Source organism: Abramis brama (genome assembly GCF_963993115.1).
Source record: "Abramis brama genome assembly, chromosome: 7".
Classification (NCBI taxonomy): Eukaryota; Metazoa; Chordata; class Actinopteri; order Cypriniformes; family Leuciscidae; genus Abramis; species Abramis brama.
In genome coordinates, this window is record NC_139969.1 from 3,830,664 (window position 1) to 3,854,552 (window position 23,889).

General features: G+C 33.3%; 2 protein-coding genes across 2 annotated transcripts in view; one reads left to right on the top strand and one right to left on the bottom strand.

Moving 5' to 3' along the window:
• acss2l (acyl-CoA synthetase short chain family member 2 like) overlaps window positions 1-9,135 on the bottom strand; it is a 21,004-nt gene extending 11,869 nt beyond the window's left edge. Inside the window, exons 1-7 of the mRNA XM_084119077.1 lie at window positions 8,917-9,135; window positions 8,637-8,832; window positions 4,330-4,421; window positions 4,086-4,189; window positions 2,720-2,792; window positions 1,583-1,658; window positions 1,181-1,262 (exon numbers count right to left, since the gene is read on the bottom strand). Coding sequence (XP_083975203.1) covers window positions 1,181-1,262; window positions 1,583-1,658; window positions 2,720-2,792; window positions 4,086-4,189; window positions 4,330-4,421; window positions 8,637-8,832; window positions 8,917-9,076 — 783 coding nt within the window. The 5' untranslated portion in view covers window positions 9,077-9,135. The remainder of the gene's footprint in view (window positions 1-1,180; window positions 1,263-1,582; window positions 1,659-2,719; window positions 2,793-4,085; window positions 4,190-4,329; window positions 4,422-8,636; window positions 8,833-8,916) is intronic.
• Window positions 9,136-10,333: 1,198 nt separating this feature from the next.
• ndufv2 (NADH:ubiquinone oxidoreductase core subunit V2) lies at window positions 10,334-21,261 on the top strand. The gene is made up of 8 exons (XM_084121043.1): window positions 10,334-10,472; window positions 11,098-11,160; window positions 14,563-14,625; window positions 14,809-14,925; window positions 17,652-17,820; window positions 18,192-18,301; window positions 19,333-19,409; window positions 21,087-21,261. Exons 1-8 carry the CDS (start codon window positions 10,431-10,433, stop codon window positions 21,178-21,180), a joined length of 735 nt encoding a protein of 244 aa, XP_083977169.1. The 5' UTR covers window positions 10,334-10,430; the 3' UTR covers window positions 21,181-21,261.
• The last annotated feature ends 2,628 nt before the right edge of the window (window positions 21,262-23,889 follow it).

The window sequence follows — 23,889 nt, forward strand, 5'->3', positions numbered from 1 at the left end:
AGGAAGTTTTCAATGTGAGGATCATGTGATGCAAGGGAGTAATGATGCAGGATACATACATACATATATATATATATATATATATATATATATATATATATATATATATATATATATATATATATATATATATATAATTTTTTTTTTTTTTTTTTTCAAAACTGTTTTTCCAAAAGTAATAACTAAAGGCAGTAGCAATTTAAACAATATATATAATTTGTGAAAATATAGTCCAATATATAGTCTTTTTAAATAGTCAACTTATTTTCAGCAGTCATCAAGCTCGGTAAACACGAAGACGTACCTTTAACTTCCACAAGCTGGATGCTCACTAAAACCCACTAAAAGTGAAGATATCTCAAATTACGCTGTTTAGTAATTTTTAATCAATCGTCCCATTAACGGCATCATTGTCTTCATTCAGGCCGATTCAAGAACATGCACGAAAACAAGAGGCGGGATTTATTGCATGAACCAATCATAACCGGTCATATCCAATCTCAGTGTGATGGAAGCATTGCCTCCTCTCACATGACTTTCCTCCATTCATTCTCAATTACCCCCCACTAAACCCAGCGCACACATCAGGGGGTCTGTTAAAACTCAATGGGCTCAGAGGAGGCAAGAGGGACGAGACGTCCTGCTGTAACTTCACCTGCGGGTGTCGCTGTTGGACAGTGTTACTGTAGAAAATCAAGTGATTTAATGTCACATTTTGTAATATTTGCATTGTTTATTTTTGTTTTATTATTATAAAATTATTTTCTCATCCAATTTTTTTCCTCCCTTGCCTCCTTGGAGGAAACGCCCCTGATATGTATATATGAAGAGTTCAGATGCAAAAGCCTCTAAGTGCCATCTGAAATTTTCTTCTAGAATGATCATTTTTATCAAGCTTGTATATTTAAGTTCAGTAATTTCACTTAAATGGCAATGAAGATTACCTATTAATTGTCATTTAAGTGAAATTATTGAAATTAAATATACAAGCTTGATAAAAATGATCATTCTAGAAGAAAATTTCAGATGGCACTCTTCATATATTACTGTATTTTCTTCTATGAAACCAAAAAAAAACATTTCAAGCTTCTGCTTTTTCATACAACAAAAATGCATGTTAATATTTCCTGCTAGTAAAGCATGATGTAAAAAGTCCATACAGCTCAACCTTTTGACCAACCTGTAGTTTGTTGGAAGCATCACTGTTTGTTATGAAGGCATGATGTCTGACCACCACACACTTCTGAACACACAAGGCCATGCTGAGGGAGAGAGAGATCATTAGAAGATAAAGGTAAACAAAATGTTTATTGTGATGATGCTGCTGTGAATGGTTGCCATTTATCACATTGCATGCACATTCTTATCATCGCATTATGTCATTTATTGACTAATATCTTGATTATTGTGCCAAATCAATGACAGCATCCAGTCACGCGTTACACAATTCCGTTTGCTCTGTGATGTGTGTCTCATTTCACATGCTTCCAAACTGTGCTGTTGCCCGGCAACCGCTGCCAGTTTCTGATTGGCCGAGTGCCTTTGGCTCATGGACGGGTGAGATGTTCACGTAAACACGTACTTCTCCTTACAGCGCTGGAGAGCTTCAGATGCAATCTTCTTCAGATTGATCAGCTTGTCACCTCTGTAAACACCATCTGTAGGACACACAGAGAGAGCAAACACGTGAGATAGGAAGAGAAAGAGAGGCAGAGACAGTAAGATGAGGCGTTGCGGATACAAAAATGGTAAGCTTTAATCCGATTGGCTGGCAGGTTTTATGGAAACTGTCAGGGTCTGTTAGGAAACAAACATGAGGGAATCGTCCAGATGATTAAATAAAAATTATATTTTAAATCATATTCTCTATTCTCATAATAACTCCCAGTATTCCTAATTTTATTACTGTAATTTTGTTTTTATAACATAAAACCACTGCAATACAATATTTTTAATGTACTGTATACACACACAACAGTTTGGGGTCGATAAAATGTTGTTTTATTATAATCAGATTTGTAATGTTTTTGAAGGCTCTTCTGCTCACCAAGGCTGCAAAAATAAAGTAAAAACAGGAATATTGTGAAATATTATTATAATTTAAAATGTGAATATATTTTAAAATGTAATTAATTCCTGTGATCAAAGCATCATTACTCCAGTCTTCAGTGTCACATGATCCTTCAGAAATCATACTAATATGATGATTTGCTGCTCAAGATCAACATTTATGCTTATTATCAAAGTTAAAAACAGTTTGTGCTGCTTCATATTTTTGAGGAAACTGCGATGCATTATTTCAGGATTCTTTGATGAATAGAAAGTTCAAAAGACCTGCATTTACTTGAAATAGAATATTTTGTAACATTATAAATGTCTTATATATGACCTGAACATAGGTATTTACCTGCACCGAAACGTCACATAAAAACTATCTTTGGTTGGTTAATTCTTTTCCTGTCTAATTGACCTGAATAAGTAAGGGAATGTGAATCAGACTTTGCTGATAGTCAAAAGTGTGACTACACAGGATTTCTGGTGTTGACATCACATCTCTCTTCACATTATCTCTGGTTATCAGTTACTGTCCAGCTTATCTGTAAAAGCTCATTTGCTGAACAAACCCAATAAACACACAGTCAGCCCAAACACACGTCCTTTATGACGGATCTGGACTTTCATGAGATGAACTTCAGCCATGTGTGTGTGTCATATTTACCTGCTGTTACCAGGATGTTGCACTGAGCGTCCATGATCCTCTCACACAGAGACTCAGACGAGAAACCGGCAAACTGAGCGAGGAAGACAGGAGAGAGTTAGACTCGTCTGAATCTGCGTTCAACTTCATTTCTCAAGATACAAAAAAAAAGTCTACAATATTATACAATCCAGCTTGTTTCAAAGACGTTTTAACCGCACTCTTAAAAAATGCTGGGGCGTTTCAACCCAAATTTGGGTCAAATATGGACAAACCCAGCCATTGGGTAAAATTTTTAGCCCAACCATTGGGTTTTTCCATATTTGACCCAAATTTGGGTTAAAACAACCCAGCAATTTTTAGAGTGCAGGAAAATTATGATTAGATAAAATAAATATAAATAAAATAAATAGATAAAATAAAATAAACTTAATCAAATATGAGACAAATTCAAATTCTGCTAAATTCTGCAATAGTGTCATTATTCAGCTCAAGTCCGTTCAATTTTGCAAAATTTGTCCGTTATGAAATGTAGATAATAAATTGTATGAATCTGAGGCTCCGAAACAAATAGACTAGCTGGAATGGGGTCATCATCCAAGCATAAAAAAATAGGCTTTGATATCTGATAAAAAGTAATGGTGTGTTATTTTTAACTCCAGCTGTAACCTTTACATGGCTGAAGAGGCCGGCAGAAATAGTCCTGGCAGGGTGAATGAGGCTCATTTCATGCATATTAATGATACCATGCTAAATACTGACCCGAGTTTAAACTCTCCTTGAGACCATACTCGACAGAACCCAGAATATTCCCTTTAAAGTCAGCATGAAATCAAAATGGGCAATTCTTGTTTTTCTATGAAATATTGCAGTATTTCTTATAAATTATTCATCTGTGCACATTGTTATTGTTTTAAATATTGTTTTAAGCTTTGCTGTAAATCAAACAGTAGAGCGTTGGCGCGTGCAACGCCAAGGTCATGGGTTCGATTCCCAGGGAAAGCAAGAACTGATAAGAATGTAAATGTGTACCTTGAAATGCAATGTAAGTCGCTTTGGATAAAAGCGTCTGCCAAATGCATAAATGTAAATTCACGTGTCTCGTAATCTTTAGTCCAAATATCTTCCCCTCCCTCTTGCAGCTCATCTCTTCTCTTCTCTGATTATGAGGGCGGGGCAACCTGTCACTCACACCAGATCCACCAATAGCAAACCACAACCATCCATTCAATTCCTCATGGACAAAATCAAGCCCCGCCCAACATTTGTTCTTGTTCCAGAAGCCGTTTCACTCAGATATACGTCACAATAGGGAAAAACAGACTCGCAACTAGCGTTTCATGCCGACTTTAATGTAAAACTACCACAGATGTGTAAGCCTGCTCACCACTATAGAGTGAACAGCCCCGATTCGAGCGCAGGCCAGCATCGTGTACACCAGCTCTGGAATCATGGGTAAGTAGATGGCGACTCTGTCCCCCTTCTTCACACCTGGATCACAGAAACAAACATTAAAGTCAATACTCAGAGGTTCAGACTGAATGCACTAATATTGCTAGAAAAGCGGAGTAAAAATTAGTTTTTACTTAAAAAAAGAGTTAAAAAAAGTTAGAGGAGGGCGATGCTCTTACCCAACAGCTTTAATGCATTGGCACATCGGCACACGTTTCTCAACAGCTGGTTGTAGGTGACGGTCAGCTGATGGTCAGGCGAGTTTCCCTCCCTGCAGAAAACCAGCAATATTAAACCATTAGCAAATAACAGATTCATGATGCAATACAGTGTGTCGGCCTAATGAGGTTTTCCATCTGCGTTTCTATCTATCTATCTATCTATCTATCTATCTATCTATCTGATAATACAATAAAAACTTGATACTTCTATTCTGGATTTAATACGTCATGTAGAATATTATATTATCAGCATAAAAATTTGAGTGAAAAGTTGAATCCTGCAGTTTTTTTTTAGCTATTAAAAATAGCCTTTGTTAATTGAAATAAACCTGAAATAAAATAAAACATAAATATCAGACGAAAAACTGTATGAAAATTTGAAAAAATATTAATATAAATATATATTATAAATATATTATAAATATTTATATAAATATAAGTAATATAAATGTTAATAGAAATAACTGAACTAAGATTTAGTGGATGTATTTAAAGAAATTATAAAAATGACAAAAGTCAAAAACTTAAACTTTAAAATCCGTAAAACTAAAAATGAAAACATAATCTAAAAATAAAAGCTAATTCAAAATACGTAATACTATAAAAGTGAATAAATAATAGTAAAATAACACATTACGTATTATTTAACAAATACATTATTGTCTCATTTGTCACCCTTTTTCTTCAACAAAAGCATTATTTGTTCCAAAAAGCACGTCAATCAAAGGAAGCACAAAAATATGTGTTTGAATTGATTTATTCGCATTTAAATCGTCATTTGCAGAATCATAAATAATAATTCTTAATTTTATGCCATAAAATTTTGTTTCTTCTCAATGCATGTTTTAAATCCTAAAACGTTGTTTATTCCCAGACTCAAATCAGACTTTGATTGTCAATGTGGTCTCAGACTTTTGGACCCGACTATACGCGTCTCCTTTTTACAGGAACAGGCCTGTACTTTGGCTCTGACGCCTGTATTAGATTTGGACGTTCGTCAGCGGTGCATTCGGTGAGCACTAGCCAGAACAACAGTTAATACAACAACAGATTGCAATATTGCACCAGTAAAACACCAGTAAAAGTGATGCTTGTTTTAGGAGGCATCACTAATGATGTTCGTGTCTCTCCATTATTACAATGAAAAGGATGCATGTGCAAATTCATGCAACACATTCAATGCAAATCAGCAAGAACGCTCTCAGCCTGGGTTAACTGTGCAACTGGCTGTCCCAAAAAAGAAAGACCTTGACTGACCACTGAAAAGATTACGTTTTTAAACCGAGTGAACCCTTAGGTATGAATTGATGGCACCGTAAAGAAGGGATGCTGACCTCTGAGGTTGCACACTGCATCATGTTTTGTATTATATAACAAAGGGCCCCACAGGTATGACATGTGTTTAAGTATATATAGAGTCCAAGAGCCTTTCTGCAGTGAAATCCTGTGTCCCCGAGTCCTCCATTAGCACTCCATGTTTAATGTCTAACTGAAGTGTCGTCTCAGCATAGTTTGCATGCTTTGGTTCTTGGCATCTGTTCGGAGTCTATCTGCCAAAACCACCTCATGTAACGTGTGCCAGAGAGAGACTAGACTACAGGCTATCAGAACTACAGCCACAGGACTCATGACACACACTTCTGTTCACACATGCAAACTCGTTAACCTGGTGTTATTGAGACGTTTATAGTTTAGATGACCACAGTTAAACATTTTCAGGGTGAATCTCACAAAACCTGTCAATAACTTCTTCAAGGTAAATTTCACACCAAAATCTAAATAAAAACGAAATAATATTTAGCAAAAAAAAAAAAAAAGTATATATATATATACACATGTATATGTAAATATGTAAATATTACATTATATTGTATATGTGAAATTATTTATGTGAAAATATGATATAATATATATATATATATACATATATATACTGTACATATATATGTGCGTGTGTAAATATTATAATATATAACATATGTAAAATTATATATATATATACACATATGTAAATATTACATTATATTGTATATGTGAAATTATTTATGTGAAAATATGATATATATATATATACTGTACATATATGTGTGTGTGTGTGTGTGTGTGTGTAAATATTATAATATATAACATATGTAAAATTATATATATATATACACATATGTAAATATTACATTATATTGTATATGTGAAATTATTTATGTGAAAATATGATATATATATATACTGTACATATGTGTGTGTGTGTGTGTGTGTAAATATTATAATATATAACATATGTAAAATTATGTATGAGTGCTGTCAAATCGTGATTAATCACATCTTAACAGAAAATAACTAAATATTTTGCTTGAAAAAAAATATGTGTGTTGTGTTGAAATATTACATAATAAAATATATATAAAATCATGTATGAGTGCTGTCAAATTGTGATTAATCGCATCTAACATAAAATAAAAATGTAATTGTATTTTGCTATATGTATATATGTATGTGTGTGTGTAAATATTAAATTATATACTGTATAATATATATATGAGTGCTGTCAAATTGATTAATCGTAAAAATGTTTATATATATATATATATATATATAGATATATATAGATAGATAGATAGATAGATAGATAGATATATTAATTTGTGCTGAATTAAATAAAATAGCTTTTAAAATAACTACTATATTACAGTATTGTGAATACATTTAGAATGATGCGAATTACAAAATAAAAACAAACATTTTAACACAAATTGGGGGGGGGGGGGGGGGGGGGGGGCATGTGCTTAATTTCCATATAAATAATGATATCAATGTTAATGTTCCAAAAATATGTGCAATTTTAATTTATGCACAATATAATTTCTTATTTCTCTACAACTGTGGGGTGAAACATGAGCTGCTGGACATGCGTTTGTGAGATTGACCCTTGTTAGAATGTGATGTAAAGCTGATGTGTGATATATGACTGGTGCTGTATATAACAGCAGTCATCTGACACCCCTTGTTCAACAAGACTATTAATACTTCACAGCAATTACAGCATGACAACAATGACTGTTACTGAACCAGCATCACCTAAACAGAAAAAAGTTTATTATATACTAGAAACAGTCATAGGGATGTTCCTGGGAGAAGTTCATCTTCTCATGTGTCATTGATGCAATTCTTACAGGAACCTTCCTATCACTGTTTACAGTGTAATCAAAGAGGTCTGTGATAGCGTCAGCTTGATGTCATATGCAGATGACATGATTCAATAACACTCTGATTAATCACTGTGTTCTGCCTTGTCTGAGTCTAGATTGTACCTTGCACAAATGCATTAACATTGCTAAACCATCTATTTGAAATTATTTTTCATATCGGCTACTTAGTCTCTACATAGTTAATTGTGATACAAATATACTTTCTATGGTGAAAACACATGCAAACAAGCACTGCTCTTTGCCAGCCTGAAATGCATCAACTATTAAAGCTTGGATTATATAACTAGGGTTGTGAAGGGGCAGACAATGTCCAGTAAACTTCCGGAAACTTTCCATGGAAATTTTGGAAACATTTCAAGTTGGAGAATTTACTAAATTAATTGAAAATTTGGGGTAATTTATACAAGCTGTATAATATACAAATATAAACATTTTGTTTGGTCATAAGCAGACATGCACATGCTACAAAATTTAAAAATTATATTTCTGATCTGTTTTAACCAAGACTATGCTGCAAGATTTTTTATTTTTTTTAAGTTCCCTGTTATATATATATTTGCAAATTTCAAGTTTATTCCCAATAATTTCCATGGAAAGTTTCCAACTTTGAAAATTCCTGGAATTTTGTAGCCCTATATATATATATTACACAAGTATGTGTTAAGAACCTACTTAAGAACTTTTTATATATATAATTTTGCAGCCCTATATATCCCATATATTCCCAATAATTCCCATGGAAAGTTTCCAACTTTAAAAATTCCTGGAACTTTGCAGCCCTATATATCCCATATATTCCCAATAATTCCCATGGAAATTTTCCAACTTTGAAAATTCCTGTGTACTATATATATATATATATATATATATATATATATATATATATATATATATTACACAAGTATGTGTTAAGAACCTACTTAAGAACTTTTTATAGAATTTTGCAGCCCTATATATCCCATAATATTCCCAATAATTCCCATGGAAAGCAGCCCTATATATATATATATATTACACAAGTTATAAATGTACATAATTATGCACCATATCATGTTAGATTACCAATAGTAAGCCACTTTCTCTCCCAGGTTCCTCTCATGCACATTCCGGTCAAGCACGTTGTAGCAAATGTTGGTTTTTGCTCCCTCCATGAACTTGATGTAGACGTCCCCTTTGGTGACATCAAAGTTATACTGCAACATCTGCCCTGACGGAGGCTTCTCCCAGTAAAACTCTTGAGCAACTTCCCCCCAGAACCCTGTAATGCATATTACACAAACAGCTTTACTGCATTCAATTCTCCTCTCAGTCGTTATCTATGCATGTGCATTAGCTGTCCTACCTTCAGGGTCTTCTATAGACTTCTTATATAGAGCAAGATATGTGTCAAAGTCTGGCACGTGTGCATCTGTGAACTGGCCATCTGGTGGATTGTATATCTTCTCCTCTGGCTCCTGGGTTTCTGGAGCAACCATGTTGCTGGAGTCTGAAACAGGAGACATTTGACAATCACTACGATCTGCGTTAGGTCAGTCTGTAGATGAAGAAGTGTATTGTGACTGTGCATGTGGTACCCACTCTTTAATCATGCTCAGTCTGCTCAGCTCCGCCTCCACCTATCAGAGCGCTCCATTCAGCACTCCTACTTTCTGATTGGTTGAGCGGCTGCTCGGCTGCTGATCCCATTGCAGAGGGAGGCGCAGCATGAGTGGGCTGCATGGACACACACACACACACACACACACACACACATTTACTTGGCTGCCTAAATGAGGGCATACCTTCATATAGAGCTGTGTCCAGTTTCTTATACTTAGCCACTATGTTAAGACTGTTTCTTACTAACTAGTTTGACCAACTAACAGTTATGAGTCTTACTTTTCCAATTCAAAATAGACCGATCTACCTTTTTATTTATCTGACTTAAAACAGTTGATTTAATGAGTAACTTTTAAGACTCTACGCAGTTTATGCAACCGGACAGTGGTTATGATGACATCAGACTAACCCTAACCCTAAAAAAATACAGATAGCATTTTTAGAATAAAAATTATGTTATCATGAATATATATTGATTAAATGATATTAAATTAATAATAATAATAACAACAACCTAACACACTATTTTTAAAGGAAGACTTTTTGCATTTTTATATTGCAAATATGTTATTTACTTGTGAATATGTTTCAAATGTAATAAAATAAAATAGTCTTTGTGTCTGAACAGGATGATTTTCATGACTCATCCACCCTCTATACAGCAACTCTGGATTCTCCTGCCCACTCATGGAATTGGAATTGATGCCTACGGTTTATTTCCTGGAAAAGGGAGCCATGGTTTCTTTGACCAAGCAATATTGTTCGCTGAACCCATACAAGCGAATTTCTATAGACCAAAATCTAGAACATATGCACAAAATAATTGAATCTACTAGTCTAGTGGTTCAATAAATATTATATTATATTGGTTTTCTGCATATAGTTTTGGAAAGGACACACATTATTGTTAATTATAATAATTTGGAATAAACCCCATTTGTTAAAAAGAACAATAAACGAAACATTTTGGCTCACATTTTAGTTACAGTATTGCATTATAAACCCGTATAGCACGTAAGATCAGGTTCAACAAGTGTGTGTGTACGCTGATTGTCAGTTATTTTTATCGTGGCATGTCAAGGACACACTATTGTGCATCTGTATTTTTGTTTGCCGCTCGGTGTTCCATTATACAGCCTCGATGCTTAGAATGTCCCTTGTGTAACCAGACCCGCTCAATCGAACTCGCATCACTTGATGTCCGCCATTGCTTGTGTTTAGTGCGGTTTAGTGTGACCGACCGAGCGCATTGAAAAGATGTTTTTATCTTCAACGCTGCGCTCTGCCGTGTCTTATGCGGTAGGTTTACTTTATACATATTTTAGTCGTATTATTCATGAGGTGGTTAGAAGAATTGCATACGAATTTTGCTTTAAAAGCAGCGTTGACATCTGTGCAAGGACATAAAGCTAATACGCTAACAGCTAATACTGAGGCCTGATTGTGGTTATATGTCATTAAAATAAGAATAAAACCTTTTGTGATTACTAGACACTCGTTAAAAATAGCTAAGGATTTTAATAATTTGCCTTGGGATTTATTTTATTTTATTAGACGTTATTTGTGTGTGTATATGTATGTATGTGTGTGTGTGTGTGTGTATGTATATATATATATATATATATATATGCATTACTATTGCATTGACTAATGCAGAGAGACCCAGTCAACACTGAATAAACTGAACAGAAAGCATTAAAGAGCATAAGCACTGTATACTTGGAGCATATTTGATCAGTACACACAATATGCACAAAGTTATGAATTGCACAGACAGTGTTTTAACTGCACACATTTAGCAGTCTGCCAAGAACATGAGTTTTTTCATTTGTGCATCTACTCTGACTTTATAATCAATAGTTTTCTCAGAGTATTTCCTACTGAACACTTGTTTATAAGTATCATGATTGCATTTGTCCTGCAGGCGAGGCACGTGCGCAGTCTTCACCAGACATCGGCTCGCGCTGGAGGAGGAGGACTCTTTGTGGTGAGGCTTTACTTTTGTTGTCTTTGTAATGATTTGCACATGAGATGCCTGGTTTCACAGACGAGGCTTGAACCTAGTGCCACACTAATACCTGCTACAGACAAACCTGTAAGATCATTACTGTACGACACTGATCTAATAAACTTGGGTACGACATGTATGTGGACTGTATGATGATGACCACTATTGATTCATAGTCCATGCAAGATGGTATAGAATAGGACTGTTCGAATGTAGCAAAAATCATAATCTAGATTATTTTTGGTCAATATTGAAATCACGATTATTGTGGTGGGCGATTTGATCAAAGTTTTATTTCACGATTTGGGTAATTTTAAATATCAGTGAAATTTCACAATTCAACAAAAACTGATACTAGGTTAACAGTCAGCAATACAATAAGAACAAAGAAACTTATTGCAAACAAAATGGACATAAAACAGTGGTATTCAGATAAGTAATAGCCTGCAACAAAAACATTTAACAGTCAAATGTAAAATAACTGCATATAACACTGCATAGTCTTACTGTATACATTACATATAGATTAAAGCCACAGTATGGAATTTTTCGCCACTAGGGGTCGCTAACCTCTTTACAATAACAAAGGCGTAGATTGATGACGCAACACATGCTAAGAATTATGGATGTTGTCATCAACGTCAAGCCGACCGATCTAATAATGTTTATGGATGACTGAATACATCGATGTTTTTATCATGACTGTGATATGAAGCAGTTCGGGATTGCTAAGAGACAGCTATCAGATCCACACGCGACGCGAGTCCCGCGGATATAAAAGGAATATGGACATTTCATTCTACCGAACTACACGCAGAATTACAACTCACAGGTCAGTTTATTAGTAAGGGATAATCCACGGCTAGCCGTGCATTAAAGGATTTTAATGCACGACGTAGAGGCGAAGAACCACCCGACGCGAAGCGGAGGGTGGTTGCCTCTACGAAGTGCATTAAAATTCTTTAATGCACGGCTAGCCGTGGATTATCCCGCTTATACCTTGGTTATTTGCCAAGTTAAAAATAAGTTAAAGCTGTAACTGATGTTTACAGTGTCATTTTTTAACAGACGTGTAAAAATGACGGTTATTTCTTAAGTTAAGGCTCGTCAGTTCTTGCACTCCGACCGCTTTAAATAAAGTAGAGCCATCGGATTGCTTTTATTTGAATGAATTCACATTTATTTAAATTCATTATTAAAAGAGAGAGACAGAGAACTGAAGGAGAAGGAACAGAGAGAGAGAGACAGAGAGAGAGAGAGAGAGAGAGAGAGAGATGCGTGCGCGAGTTACCTGTGTGCGTCTCTTCTTTAAAGTCTATCAGCTAACGTCCCCTCGTTGCTTAAGAATATAGCTAACTTAATGATTCTTTAATGGATTTATTACAATTATTTATGAATGACAGGCAGCACTGACAGTGACAAGGCAATCTTTATTTGAACTAATCATGTCATTTATTTATTGTTAATTCTTTGTGCCGCTTTTTGTCATTCAACGTCTTCTCCAAGTCTTCTATTTCGTCTTGTGCCTGGGCCCATTTCTCAGAGTTGCCATATTCACCATACAAATTAAACGATATGAAAAATTCATCCATTTAGCCTACCTAAATAAACGTTTTCATATGCGTCTCTCACTCTGCTTGCAAGTGTATCTGTGTTACTATGGTTACCAATGTAGCGGATTAATTTCGAACTGTAATCAAACTGACTGGAACTACCTGTGCATTAAACGGTTTTACTGCACACCTTCCAGCCAATCAGAATCGAGTATTTAAACAGCCCATGGTATAAGACAAATTAAACTTGTGAGGTAACGCAGCGCTGTTTCACTTGGTCTGACATTACACTAGCACACTAAACTGCATTTGAATGTGTTGAAATGTATGTGTTAGTCTGTCTGTATGAGACTAGCAGTAAACTAGATCAACATTAGAATAACATACAGATCATATTCTGACATTTTATCATTGTTGAACTATAAAACATTGATTCGTTTTATGTAAATGTGCTCACCTGTTTAATAAAGTACATGTAGGAGCGGTCGAAGTCTATATACTGTCTATGGGAGCTCTCGGCATCTCGAAAACACCGCGCTGATATTGATTCTCGTTTTAGTTATCCTTTTTTATCCAAAGTCTGCTTGCCATGGTCCATAATGTTTGAACGAAACAACAACAGCGTGCAAATAGACATTGCGAACTACAAAGTTGTCTGCGTCAGTCGCTTTGGTTAATCAGAGGGCTCTGCTCATAGCTCTGGTTGCTATGGCAGCACGAGCGGAAACCAGGGACAACGCGGATATGACGGCATTGACGGCGACAAAACGGAAATAAAGAAACGTGCCGTGTCTAAAAATTAAATTAAAATTTCTCCTGGTTTGAAAGTTGTTGGAAACAGTCGGGATAATGTAAGTACACAACTAGAAAAAATATATAACATAGATATAGTGATTTTTGATAATTTTAAAGCAAAAAAGTTACATATTGTGCCTTTAATCCTCATTAAAGCTACTCAAGTTATTCAGTCAATATCAGTGAGTGATCTTCCTTTGTCATTTGTTTGATTATCATTAATGACAAATAAACCTGCTGTCACTTTAAGAGCTAATGCACAGATCCAATATACTGTTACACACACATTTTCTTTCCCAACTGTGTACGTTTGCTTAAGACACATAACCCACTGTGTTCACGTGAATACTCTTCAAAAAGGCTTTTTGGCTCTTTTTACATTTCTGACATTTTTGTGTGCAGATCCGAAGCCCATTTGCACACACAGAAAAGTGTCTCTTTTGTGGCTTAATGTGCTTTTAATGACACTGTTTAATATCAAACACGTCCCACAGTTTAGCAACAGTACACTGCATTTTACAACACTCATTTATTTGGTTGATTTGGATGTTAAGTTTGGGTTTTTAGGGAGGAATGAAAACGAAACGCTGTGAAGGAAAGGAAGTTGCGCTGGACAAAATGCGGCAGCGGCACAATAATCGTTTTAACTCGACTAGTTTTCATAATCAATGGAAATAAAAAATCGAGTGACTTAAATGCGACAAGTGACTGTTAAAAAATGTATTTGTTATTGAATCATTTATTCAAGAGAATGTAATAATTGTATAATGCTTCTGAAATAAGTCAGAGAAAGATGTGATGATTTGTTTTTGTAAATATGACTCATCTTATACATCATGTACAGTGTGTATAAGTGAATGATTTAACTCCTGATGGTCTAGTGTTAAAGAAATTGCAATATATTGCAATATCATATTGCAATATCGAATTGCAATACTTGTAGAATCTAAATAAGGAGGACATAGTTTTACGGCTTATATTTTTGTAGCATTTTTGTTGTTGTTGTGGTGTTTACCTGTTTTCTTTATTCCAGCACCGAGACACACCGGACAATAATCCAGAGACTCCATTCGAATTCTCTCCAGAGAACGTGAAGGTGAGGGAACTCGTTTGTGTTTTTGATAGCATAACATGTGATCATATTTAATGCATGGCATGTATGACTTTTTTCTGTCAAACTGCACATTTTTGCTCTTGCACACAGCCAAGATCAAATATGTCTTGCTGTTGTCGGACATGTTGAATAAAGATGATAGCTGTGTGTATGGTATGTTGACAGAGAGTTGAGGCCATCATTGGCATGTACCCAGAGGGACACAAGGCGGCCGCCACTATCCCTGTGCTGGATCTGGCTCAGAGGCAACACGGATGGCTTCCTATTTCAGCGATGAACAAGGTGAGAGGCATCACAGTTACTAAAAACCGGGAAATATCAGTCAATTTGTTTAAATGTGAGTGTTATGTATTTTGCTCTCTGAGTGCAGCCTCTGTTAAAGAATTTCTTTATCCAGTAATCACAAATGACTGGAAAATCACACAATCAAAAATTGTGGAACCCCGTTAATAATCATACAGTTAAAATGTGTAAAATGTAATAATAATAATACTTGCAATTAAAGTTTTAAAGGGGTATTATACATTTATGAGTAATAATAATAATATTACTTGCAATTAAAGTTTTAAAGGGGTATTATACATTTTATGAGTAATAATAATAATAATACTTGCAATTACATTTTTAAAGGGGTATTATATATTTTATGAGTAATAATAATAATGTAGTAATAATAATAATAATAATAATACTTGCAATTAAAGTTTTAAAGGGGTATTATACATTTTATGAGTAATAATAATAATAATACTTGCAATTACATTTTTAAAGGGGTATTATATATTTTATGAGTAATAATAATAATGTAGTAATAATAATAATAATAATAATACTTGCAATTAAAGTTTTAAAGGGGTATTATACATTTTATGAGTAATAATAATAATAATACTTGCAATTACATTTTTAAAGGGGTATTATATATTTTATGAGTAATAATAATAATGTAGTAATAATAATAATAATAATAATAATAATACTACTTGCAATTAAAGTTTTAAAGGGGTATTATACATTTTATGAGTAATAATTATAATGTAATAATAATAATAATACTTGCAATTAAAGTTTTAAAGGGGTATTATACATTTTATGAGTAATAATAATACTTGCAATTACATTTTTTAAGGGGTATTATATATTTTATGAGTAATAATAATGTAGTAATAATAATAATAATAATAATACTTGCAATTAAAGTTTTAAAGGGGTATTATACATTTTATGAATAATAATAATAATGTAATAATAATAATAATACTTGCAATTAAAGTTTTAAGGGGGTATTATACATTTTATGAGTAATAATAATAATAATAATAATACTTGCAATTAAAGTTTTAAAGGGGTATTATACATTTTATGAATAATAATAATAATGTAATAATAATAATAATACTTGCAATTAAAGTTTTAAAGGGGTATTATACATTTTATGAGTAATAATACTTGCAATTAAAGTTTTAAAGGGGTATTATATATATTATGAGTAATAATAATAATAATAATACTTGCAATTAAAGTTTTAAAGGGGTATTATACATTTTATGAATAATAATAATAATGTAATAATAATAATAATACTTGCAATTAAAGTTTTAAAGGGGTATTATACATTTTATGAGTAATAATAATACTTGCAATTCAAGTTTTAACGGGGTATTATATATATTATGAGTAATAATAATAATAATACGTGCAATTAAAGTTTTAAAGGGGTATTATACATTTTATGAGTTCTTCCATTGGCTAGAAATTGCTCTCTGAGGCAGCCTCTGTTAAATATTTTTTTTATCCAGTAATAACAAATGACTGGAAATTCATTGGTCAAAAATTGTGGAACCTCATATAAACATAAAAGTTTATAATAATACTTGCAATTATAGTTTTAAAGGGGTATTATGCTTTTTTGTGACATTTTCCAAACATGCTTGAAGCGATTGACCAATCACAACACACTGCTCCAGTCGACCAATCAGAGCACAGTGTGCTTTCAGAAGGAGGGGCTTCATAGAGACAGGAACTAAACAGAGCGTTACTGACAGACTGGGAAGAGAGGAGCTGCAACAATGGAGAATATGAGGAAAATAATCAACATTCAATCATAAAAACCTGTTCTTGTAGATCCCGAAAACAAAATCAAGACTTTGTAAGAGTATAATAGGTCCCCTTTAATTTATATATATATTTTTTTTGTTTCATAAAATATTTTTGTGACATCATAAAGTATTATTTATTAATTGATATGTGGCAAAAAGTCAGTTTCATATGTAGTTTAACTGCATCTTATTTTGTGCACAGCAGTGTATTTATTTAAATCATTCAGCCTTCATGAAAAAAAAAAACATGCATTCATAATACATGCATTTAACATTTTCATGCTCATACTGTAAAGTATCAAACCAGCTCATTAAGGAACGTCATCCAAAATATGAATTGTCTGTGTATATATAGTACGTAACAGACCCTGCACTATAATTTAGTTATTTATTCTCTACTTTTTTATTCGACTAGAAGCTTCTACAAAATGTTTGCTATTATTCCAGGGGTGCTAAAAAAAAAAAAATATTTTCTATATAATGCATCATAAAAGTATTTTTAATGCATTAATTATTAATTGAAATGCACTTTATAATGCATCGTATGAATAATTGTAACCAATTATACTCAACTATTCATTGAATACACCTTTAGAAAATAAAATGCATGACAAACAGCCAATTTGAGATGTTACAAGGAACCTGCAAATATTATAATGCATTTTAATTAAGTTCCAATTATTTATGAAAATATGCAAATCGTTATAATGTACATTATGAATACCTTTGTAATGCATTATACATAAAAGCTTTAAGTGCTACCAAATATACAATAACATTTAAAAAAAACCGAAAAACCCCCCCATAATGCTGCTGATAGTGAATGTCCAATTTTCTTTGATTAATATTGTGTTTTTCAGATTGTCATTCCCAGCCTGTGTCTGATGTGATTTTCAACTTCTCCTGCAGGTGGCAGAGGTCCTAGGCATCGCTCCAATGAGGGTTTATGAAGTAGCAACGTTCTACACCATGTTCCTCCGTCAGCCAGTGGGAAAGTACCACATCCAGATCTGCACCACTACGCCCTGCATGCTCTGCGACTCCGACAGCATCCTGGAGGCCATCCAGAACAAACTGGGTGAGCAAGAACTGGGAGTCCACTCGCACGTCACCAATAAACACACTCGCCACATAAACAAGCTAAAGCCACGCTACAAAAAAAAAAAAAAAAAAGGCCTCAAATGTGAATATTTGAAAATGCTGGGAAAATAACCAGTAACCTTTTCCTGGCAACATAATATTTTGAGTTGGAACGAAATCAGAAGCTATTATTTGAAAAGGCGCTTACAGGAATAGTTCATCCCTAAATTAACTGTCAGGAAAGAGAAAATGTCTTATTTTTTGTGGCATGAAAGAAAGAAAATCTATTGGATGTGGGATGACATGAGGGTGAGTAAATAATAATAACTATGCATTTAATCCTAAACTGAACATGATCTCTCCTGTCAGGTATCAAAGTCGGCGAGACCACAGCTGATAAATTATTCACGCTAACAGAAGTCGAATGCCTCGGGGCTTGTGTGAACGCACCGATGGTCCAAATCAATGATAACTATTATGTGAGTATGATTACAAAGCTCATTTTTTGAGTCTTGTTGTGTGTCGGTGAGAGGCTAGTTTTAATGTCACCTCTAGGGGAGGCAGTTTCTCTGTTAATGAAGTCAAGATGAACAACTATGGCGAGAGTAGCATCTTAACAATGATAATGTGGGGTCACATTACACTTATACAGAATAATAATAATCATCTTCTGATTGGCTGATAATCAACCAGATAGTTTAGATGAATGCATGAAGTACAAACAAATTAACTTTGCATGCTATAATTGTACTAATAATACTAATTACTATTATTGTATTATACATAATCAGATAATAATAATATTGACAGTGCATATTGTTTATTGTGATTTATTATAATTGCAAAAATTGTACAACAAAAAGAACTAAATATAATTGTTCAAATGATAATACTACTATTATTTTTTTATAATAATACATAATCTAATGATAATATTGACAGTGCATATTTTTTTTTACTATTATTTACAAAAATAAATAAATATATTTTTAGCTTTAGAGGAAGGATTAACTATATAACCGGCCTGATGTTCTGTGTTTAAATAGTTTCATTTACCAATTAGATCTCGAGTCGTATTGGCAGTGGATGTGACTTGGGTCGTCCGAGTCTCAGTTTAAGCTTGTTAAAGTTAAGCGTCGCCTTGAATGACCTGCCGGGGGAATGATGCAATTAGCCTTGGCCTCTCACTGTTCAACAAAGTAGTCAGAAAACATCTGAATTGCACAAAACCTGTCATAATTTACAAGTAATTATGTTTCGTTTAAAGAAATGTAAGCCTTTTTTTAGGAACAGTACAATTATTGCATTTCAGTTGTTAAAAAAACAACAAGAAGCTTTTTCTTTTTGCATAGTTTTATTGATTTTGGTTGAACGTGACTCAGACATGTTCATTAAATCCAGTACTCAAGCTCATTTATTTTTCTCTTTGTTAAGGCAGAGATCAGAGAATAGACTGTAATGAATTAGTTCTTCTTAATGGGTGTTTCCTGTGCTTTGTTTTGGCCTGTAGGAGGATCTTAAGACATCAGACATGGAGCAGATCATTGATGAGCTGAAGGCAGGGAGAGTTCCTCCTCCTGGGCCCAGGTACAGAAATCTTTTATCGATTAATCCGTAAAAGGTCGTGATCTTGATTCAAACAGCCATGCGATCTCATTCCTAAATGACAACGATGCGGCAATGTCTATTAAACCTTTGTTTAAGGACGATCACATTTATGTGTTGGCGCTGCTGCTGACCCAGAGAGTCTTTTCAAGCACACAGTATAATCATTTCTGTTACAATAATCACAAAAGTACTGGGATAAAATGTATAGTGATATAAATATATAAATATAATATAAATTTATAGTGCTGATGTCTATGGTAGTGATAAAAATAGAGTAAATCAACCTTTTGAAAGTAACTTGATGGTTCAAATAAAGATTGTATCAGTTACATCGTTACACCAGTAGGTGGCGGCAAGTGACTGTTAAACATGTATTTGTCATTGAATAAATAATTCAAGAGATTCGTTCAAAAACGCTGATTCAAAAAGTAATGAAACAAGTGAAGTATTATGAGCAAGTCATTGAATCATTAATTCAAACAGATTTTTAAAAAACAATATTAATTAATATTCAATATTTTTTCAAATAGACTGTAGCAATTTACTTTTTTTTTCTAGAACCTCCAGTTAATTACATGTTATTTTGTTTAGTTGTGTATTCAGAAATCTCTATTTGAAACAAAAAAATGTTGATTCTCAATTTATCCAGAATCGTGCAGCTCTACTTATTTCTTTTAAAAAATTTAAATTAACTAAAAATTAATCAACATCACAATGATTTTAAAATGATTTCTATCTGGCCATTACATTTACTAAAGTCTCTGTCATTAGATTCTTTCTTTGTATCACAAATGTGAGTTTAATAGCATCTCTAATTTCAAGTTCATGGAAATTCATTAGTGAAATTATCAAACATCTGATTTGTTTGTGTCATGGCATTTTCATATATTAAGATGTTTTATCTTAATAAAACCATATTAAGCAATATACATGATGACCCGTCAACATTTTGTAATTACGATTTTTTAATGTTTGAGACAAGTCACCAAGGCTGCATTTATTTGATAAAATAGTAAAACCGTAATGTTATTGCGATTTTAATAATTTTAAACCCATCTGAACATGTTTTAAAATGTATTTTATTCCTGTGATTAAAAGCTGATTTTTACTTAAAAGATATCAAGCTAGACTATATTTTTTCAATCAATCATTTTATTTAAAAACAACACGAGTTGACCAACTCGCAAATAAAATACGTGATACAAAATAAAAGCATGTAAATATAATATTTTTAGCCTAAAACTCTCTTGTCTGCATATAGAACAGCAGTGAAATTGAATGTGAAAGCAACTCATCTTATTTGTTTAAAGATTTAGATCTTTTACAGAAATTGGGCCAAGCCATTTGATTTGATTATCCGGTTCAGAGCCGAGGGTGTAGTTTGCTTGTGAGTTCATCGGGGGTGTTTGGGACTTTCACAGATGCAAGCTTAATATCAACCGGATTGACAGTCAGAAGAAGGGACAGTTATTTAGTTCGTTATTAGGATGATGGTGAGCTTAAGCTTGCACAGTTCTCATATTTTACTTCCTAAGATAACATGAAGTCTTAAATGAGTCTAATTAAATAAGGACATTGTTATACGTGTGGTTTAATGAGTCAGTTGGCACGCTAAGAGTGTTTTTTAATTGATTGTAATGATCTCTCTTCCGTCAGGAGCGGGCGTTTTTCATGTGAACCTGCCGGAGGTTTAACCTCCCTGACAGAACCTCCTCCTGGACCGGGCTTTGGTGTGAGAGCTGACCTGTAACCGGACCTCCATGGTGGTCTGGAGCCCTTGTAAACCTCAGAGATGTTGTGTATGTAAATAAAAATATTATCATTAATTATACTCAATAGACCCGTGTGGTTCTTTTAAAACGATGGATAAATGAATGTTCAGACCTGTGAAAGGGTGTTGGAGAGAATTATAGGAGAATACAGAAGCATGACCATGAACAAGCTTTCTACTTTTAACATTATATATCGATTGTGATAAAAATTAATCAACATCACAATGATTTTAAAATGATTTCTATCTGGCCATTACAGTCATTAGATTCTTTCTTTGTATCACAAATATGAGTTTAATAGCATCTCTGAAGTTCATGGAAATTCATTAGTGGAATTAACAAACATCTGATTTGTTTGTGTCATGGCATTTTCATATATTAAGATGTTTTATAACCCTATGCAAATACAAAAATATTAAAACACTCTTAATGACCCGTATACATTTTGTAATAATTACGATTTTTTGAATGTTTGAGACAAGTCACAAAAGCTGCATTTATTTAATAAAACAGTAAAACCGTAATAATGTGAAATATTATTACAATTTAAATAATAAAGACATTTACTGCAATTGTACTGGAGATGCTTTTCCAAGTTTTTACACTGCATTATTAGTAATTATGTACAGTAATTTCAACTCAAATCACACTTTATGTCAGTGACGGCAACGCACAAGCAATAAATAGTAAATTTCACCTCAAATCACACGCTTCCACCAATCTGTAATAATCAATTTCTTTTATATATTTTTCGCTCCATAAATTAGGGATGCACCGATACCATTTTTTCAGAATCGATCCGATCCGATACCAAAAATTCTGAGTATCGACCGATACCGATACCAGCGCATTTTTTTTTTTTTTTATCAAGTATAATTTCTATAACTCTGTTGAACTGATAATAAGAACTGAAAAAAAGAAAAACAACAACAACAAAAATCATAATCTGACATAAATGCTATTATAAACTAGATTAGTGGATAATTCAGCAGTCAAATTTAGTCACGAGTGCACAATAATTGTATGAAATCTGAACAGTTTGTGAAAAAAAAAAAAAACGTTTAGTGGGGAACAAATTAGAGACAATAAGTGTAACACTAAATCTGGTAAAATTTTACACATTGCTGTTTGTATTGTTGTAAAATACATTCATGAAAAACAGTATTTTTTTATAAACAATAAAAACGTTTTTTTTTTTTTTCACAAACTGTTCAGATTTTATACAATTATTGTGCACTCGTGACTAGATTTGACTGCTGAATTATCCACTAATCTAGTTTATAATAGCATTTATGTCAGATTATGATCATATATTTTTTGTTGTTGTTGTTTTTCTTTTTTTCAGTTCTTATTATCAGTTCAACACAGAGTTATAGAAATTCTACTTGATTAAAAAAAAAAAACTGTGCTGGTATCAGATCGGTATCGGCCGATACTCAGAATTTTTGGTATCGGATCGGTTCGGAAAAAATAGTATCGGTGCATCCCTAATTTATGGAGCGAAAAAGATATAAAAGAAATAGATAAGAAAAATCAAAAATATCAATTATTTTATATATAGCCTACTATAAAATTGAGACATTCTATACGCACAATAGCGGATTTGGATCGGCCTTGTCTGACCGATACCCGATCCGGCAAAAATGGCAGTATCGGAGCCGATATCGGATCGGTGCATCCCAACCATAAATATCTCTAGTGTTGCTTGACCTTTTACAATGGCCGATATCATGCAGAATCAATAATTACTTTTGTTTAAGTGTGTAGATAATAAATATTCCGTTATGGTATAATTTGTTTCCCAAATAAGATAATTAAGAATCCTGCATTAAAAGAGGCATATGCATATACAGATTTCTTGGAACTGGAGTATTTATTTGATGGGGTTATGGAATATTAATCTAATTAATACTAATCTAAATATGACCAAGTTCTAATTAATATAGAAATATTCTTCTTGTGCATGTTAAACATGGTCTCCAATATCTCCTAATATTCTTTAACAACACATAAAAGTAAGCGCATAGATTTTGGTATTCCATTACTTCGCATTTATTTGATGCAAACAATGCTTGGCAGAACACATCCATAAAACATACCGTAACCTCACTGACGGTTGCAGATATGTACAGTACAGCATGTATAAACAAGCCACATCAAAAGAGCATGCATTATACAGAACCTCACCATGCAGAGTCTTTATTTACAAAACCTGACCATACAATCGCAATACTATGGATATGGTGGTGTGAAATATACCATAGTCATATACCACTGCATTTACAGTAGTTAGCAGAACGGTATCCAGGTAGCAGTGCCGTTTAATGATAGTAAATAAGATGCACACACAAGTGCTGTTATTTTACACTATGTTTTTTGGCCAATCAGGTATAGTTATTGTCCATGCCAATAATAAATGGTAAAATATTAATGGCTGCTTGCTTAATAGGTCAAGTAGGACCATGGTATTTTATTTTTTAGATTTTTAGGAAGATCACTAGATTCCTTACAGCCAGAAGAGAATGCTGTCTTGAATAAATAAAATATTGCATCATAAAATAAATAAAGAAACATAAAACAGAGTATAGGTTAGTAAAAAAAAAAATATATATATATATATGCAGTGGCCCAAACACAGTTTTACATGTGAAATAGCCCTTGTTGAAAGAAAAAAACAGCATGCTAAC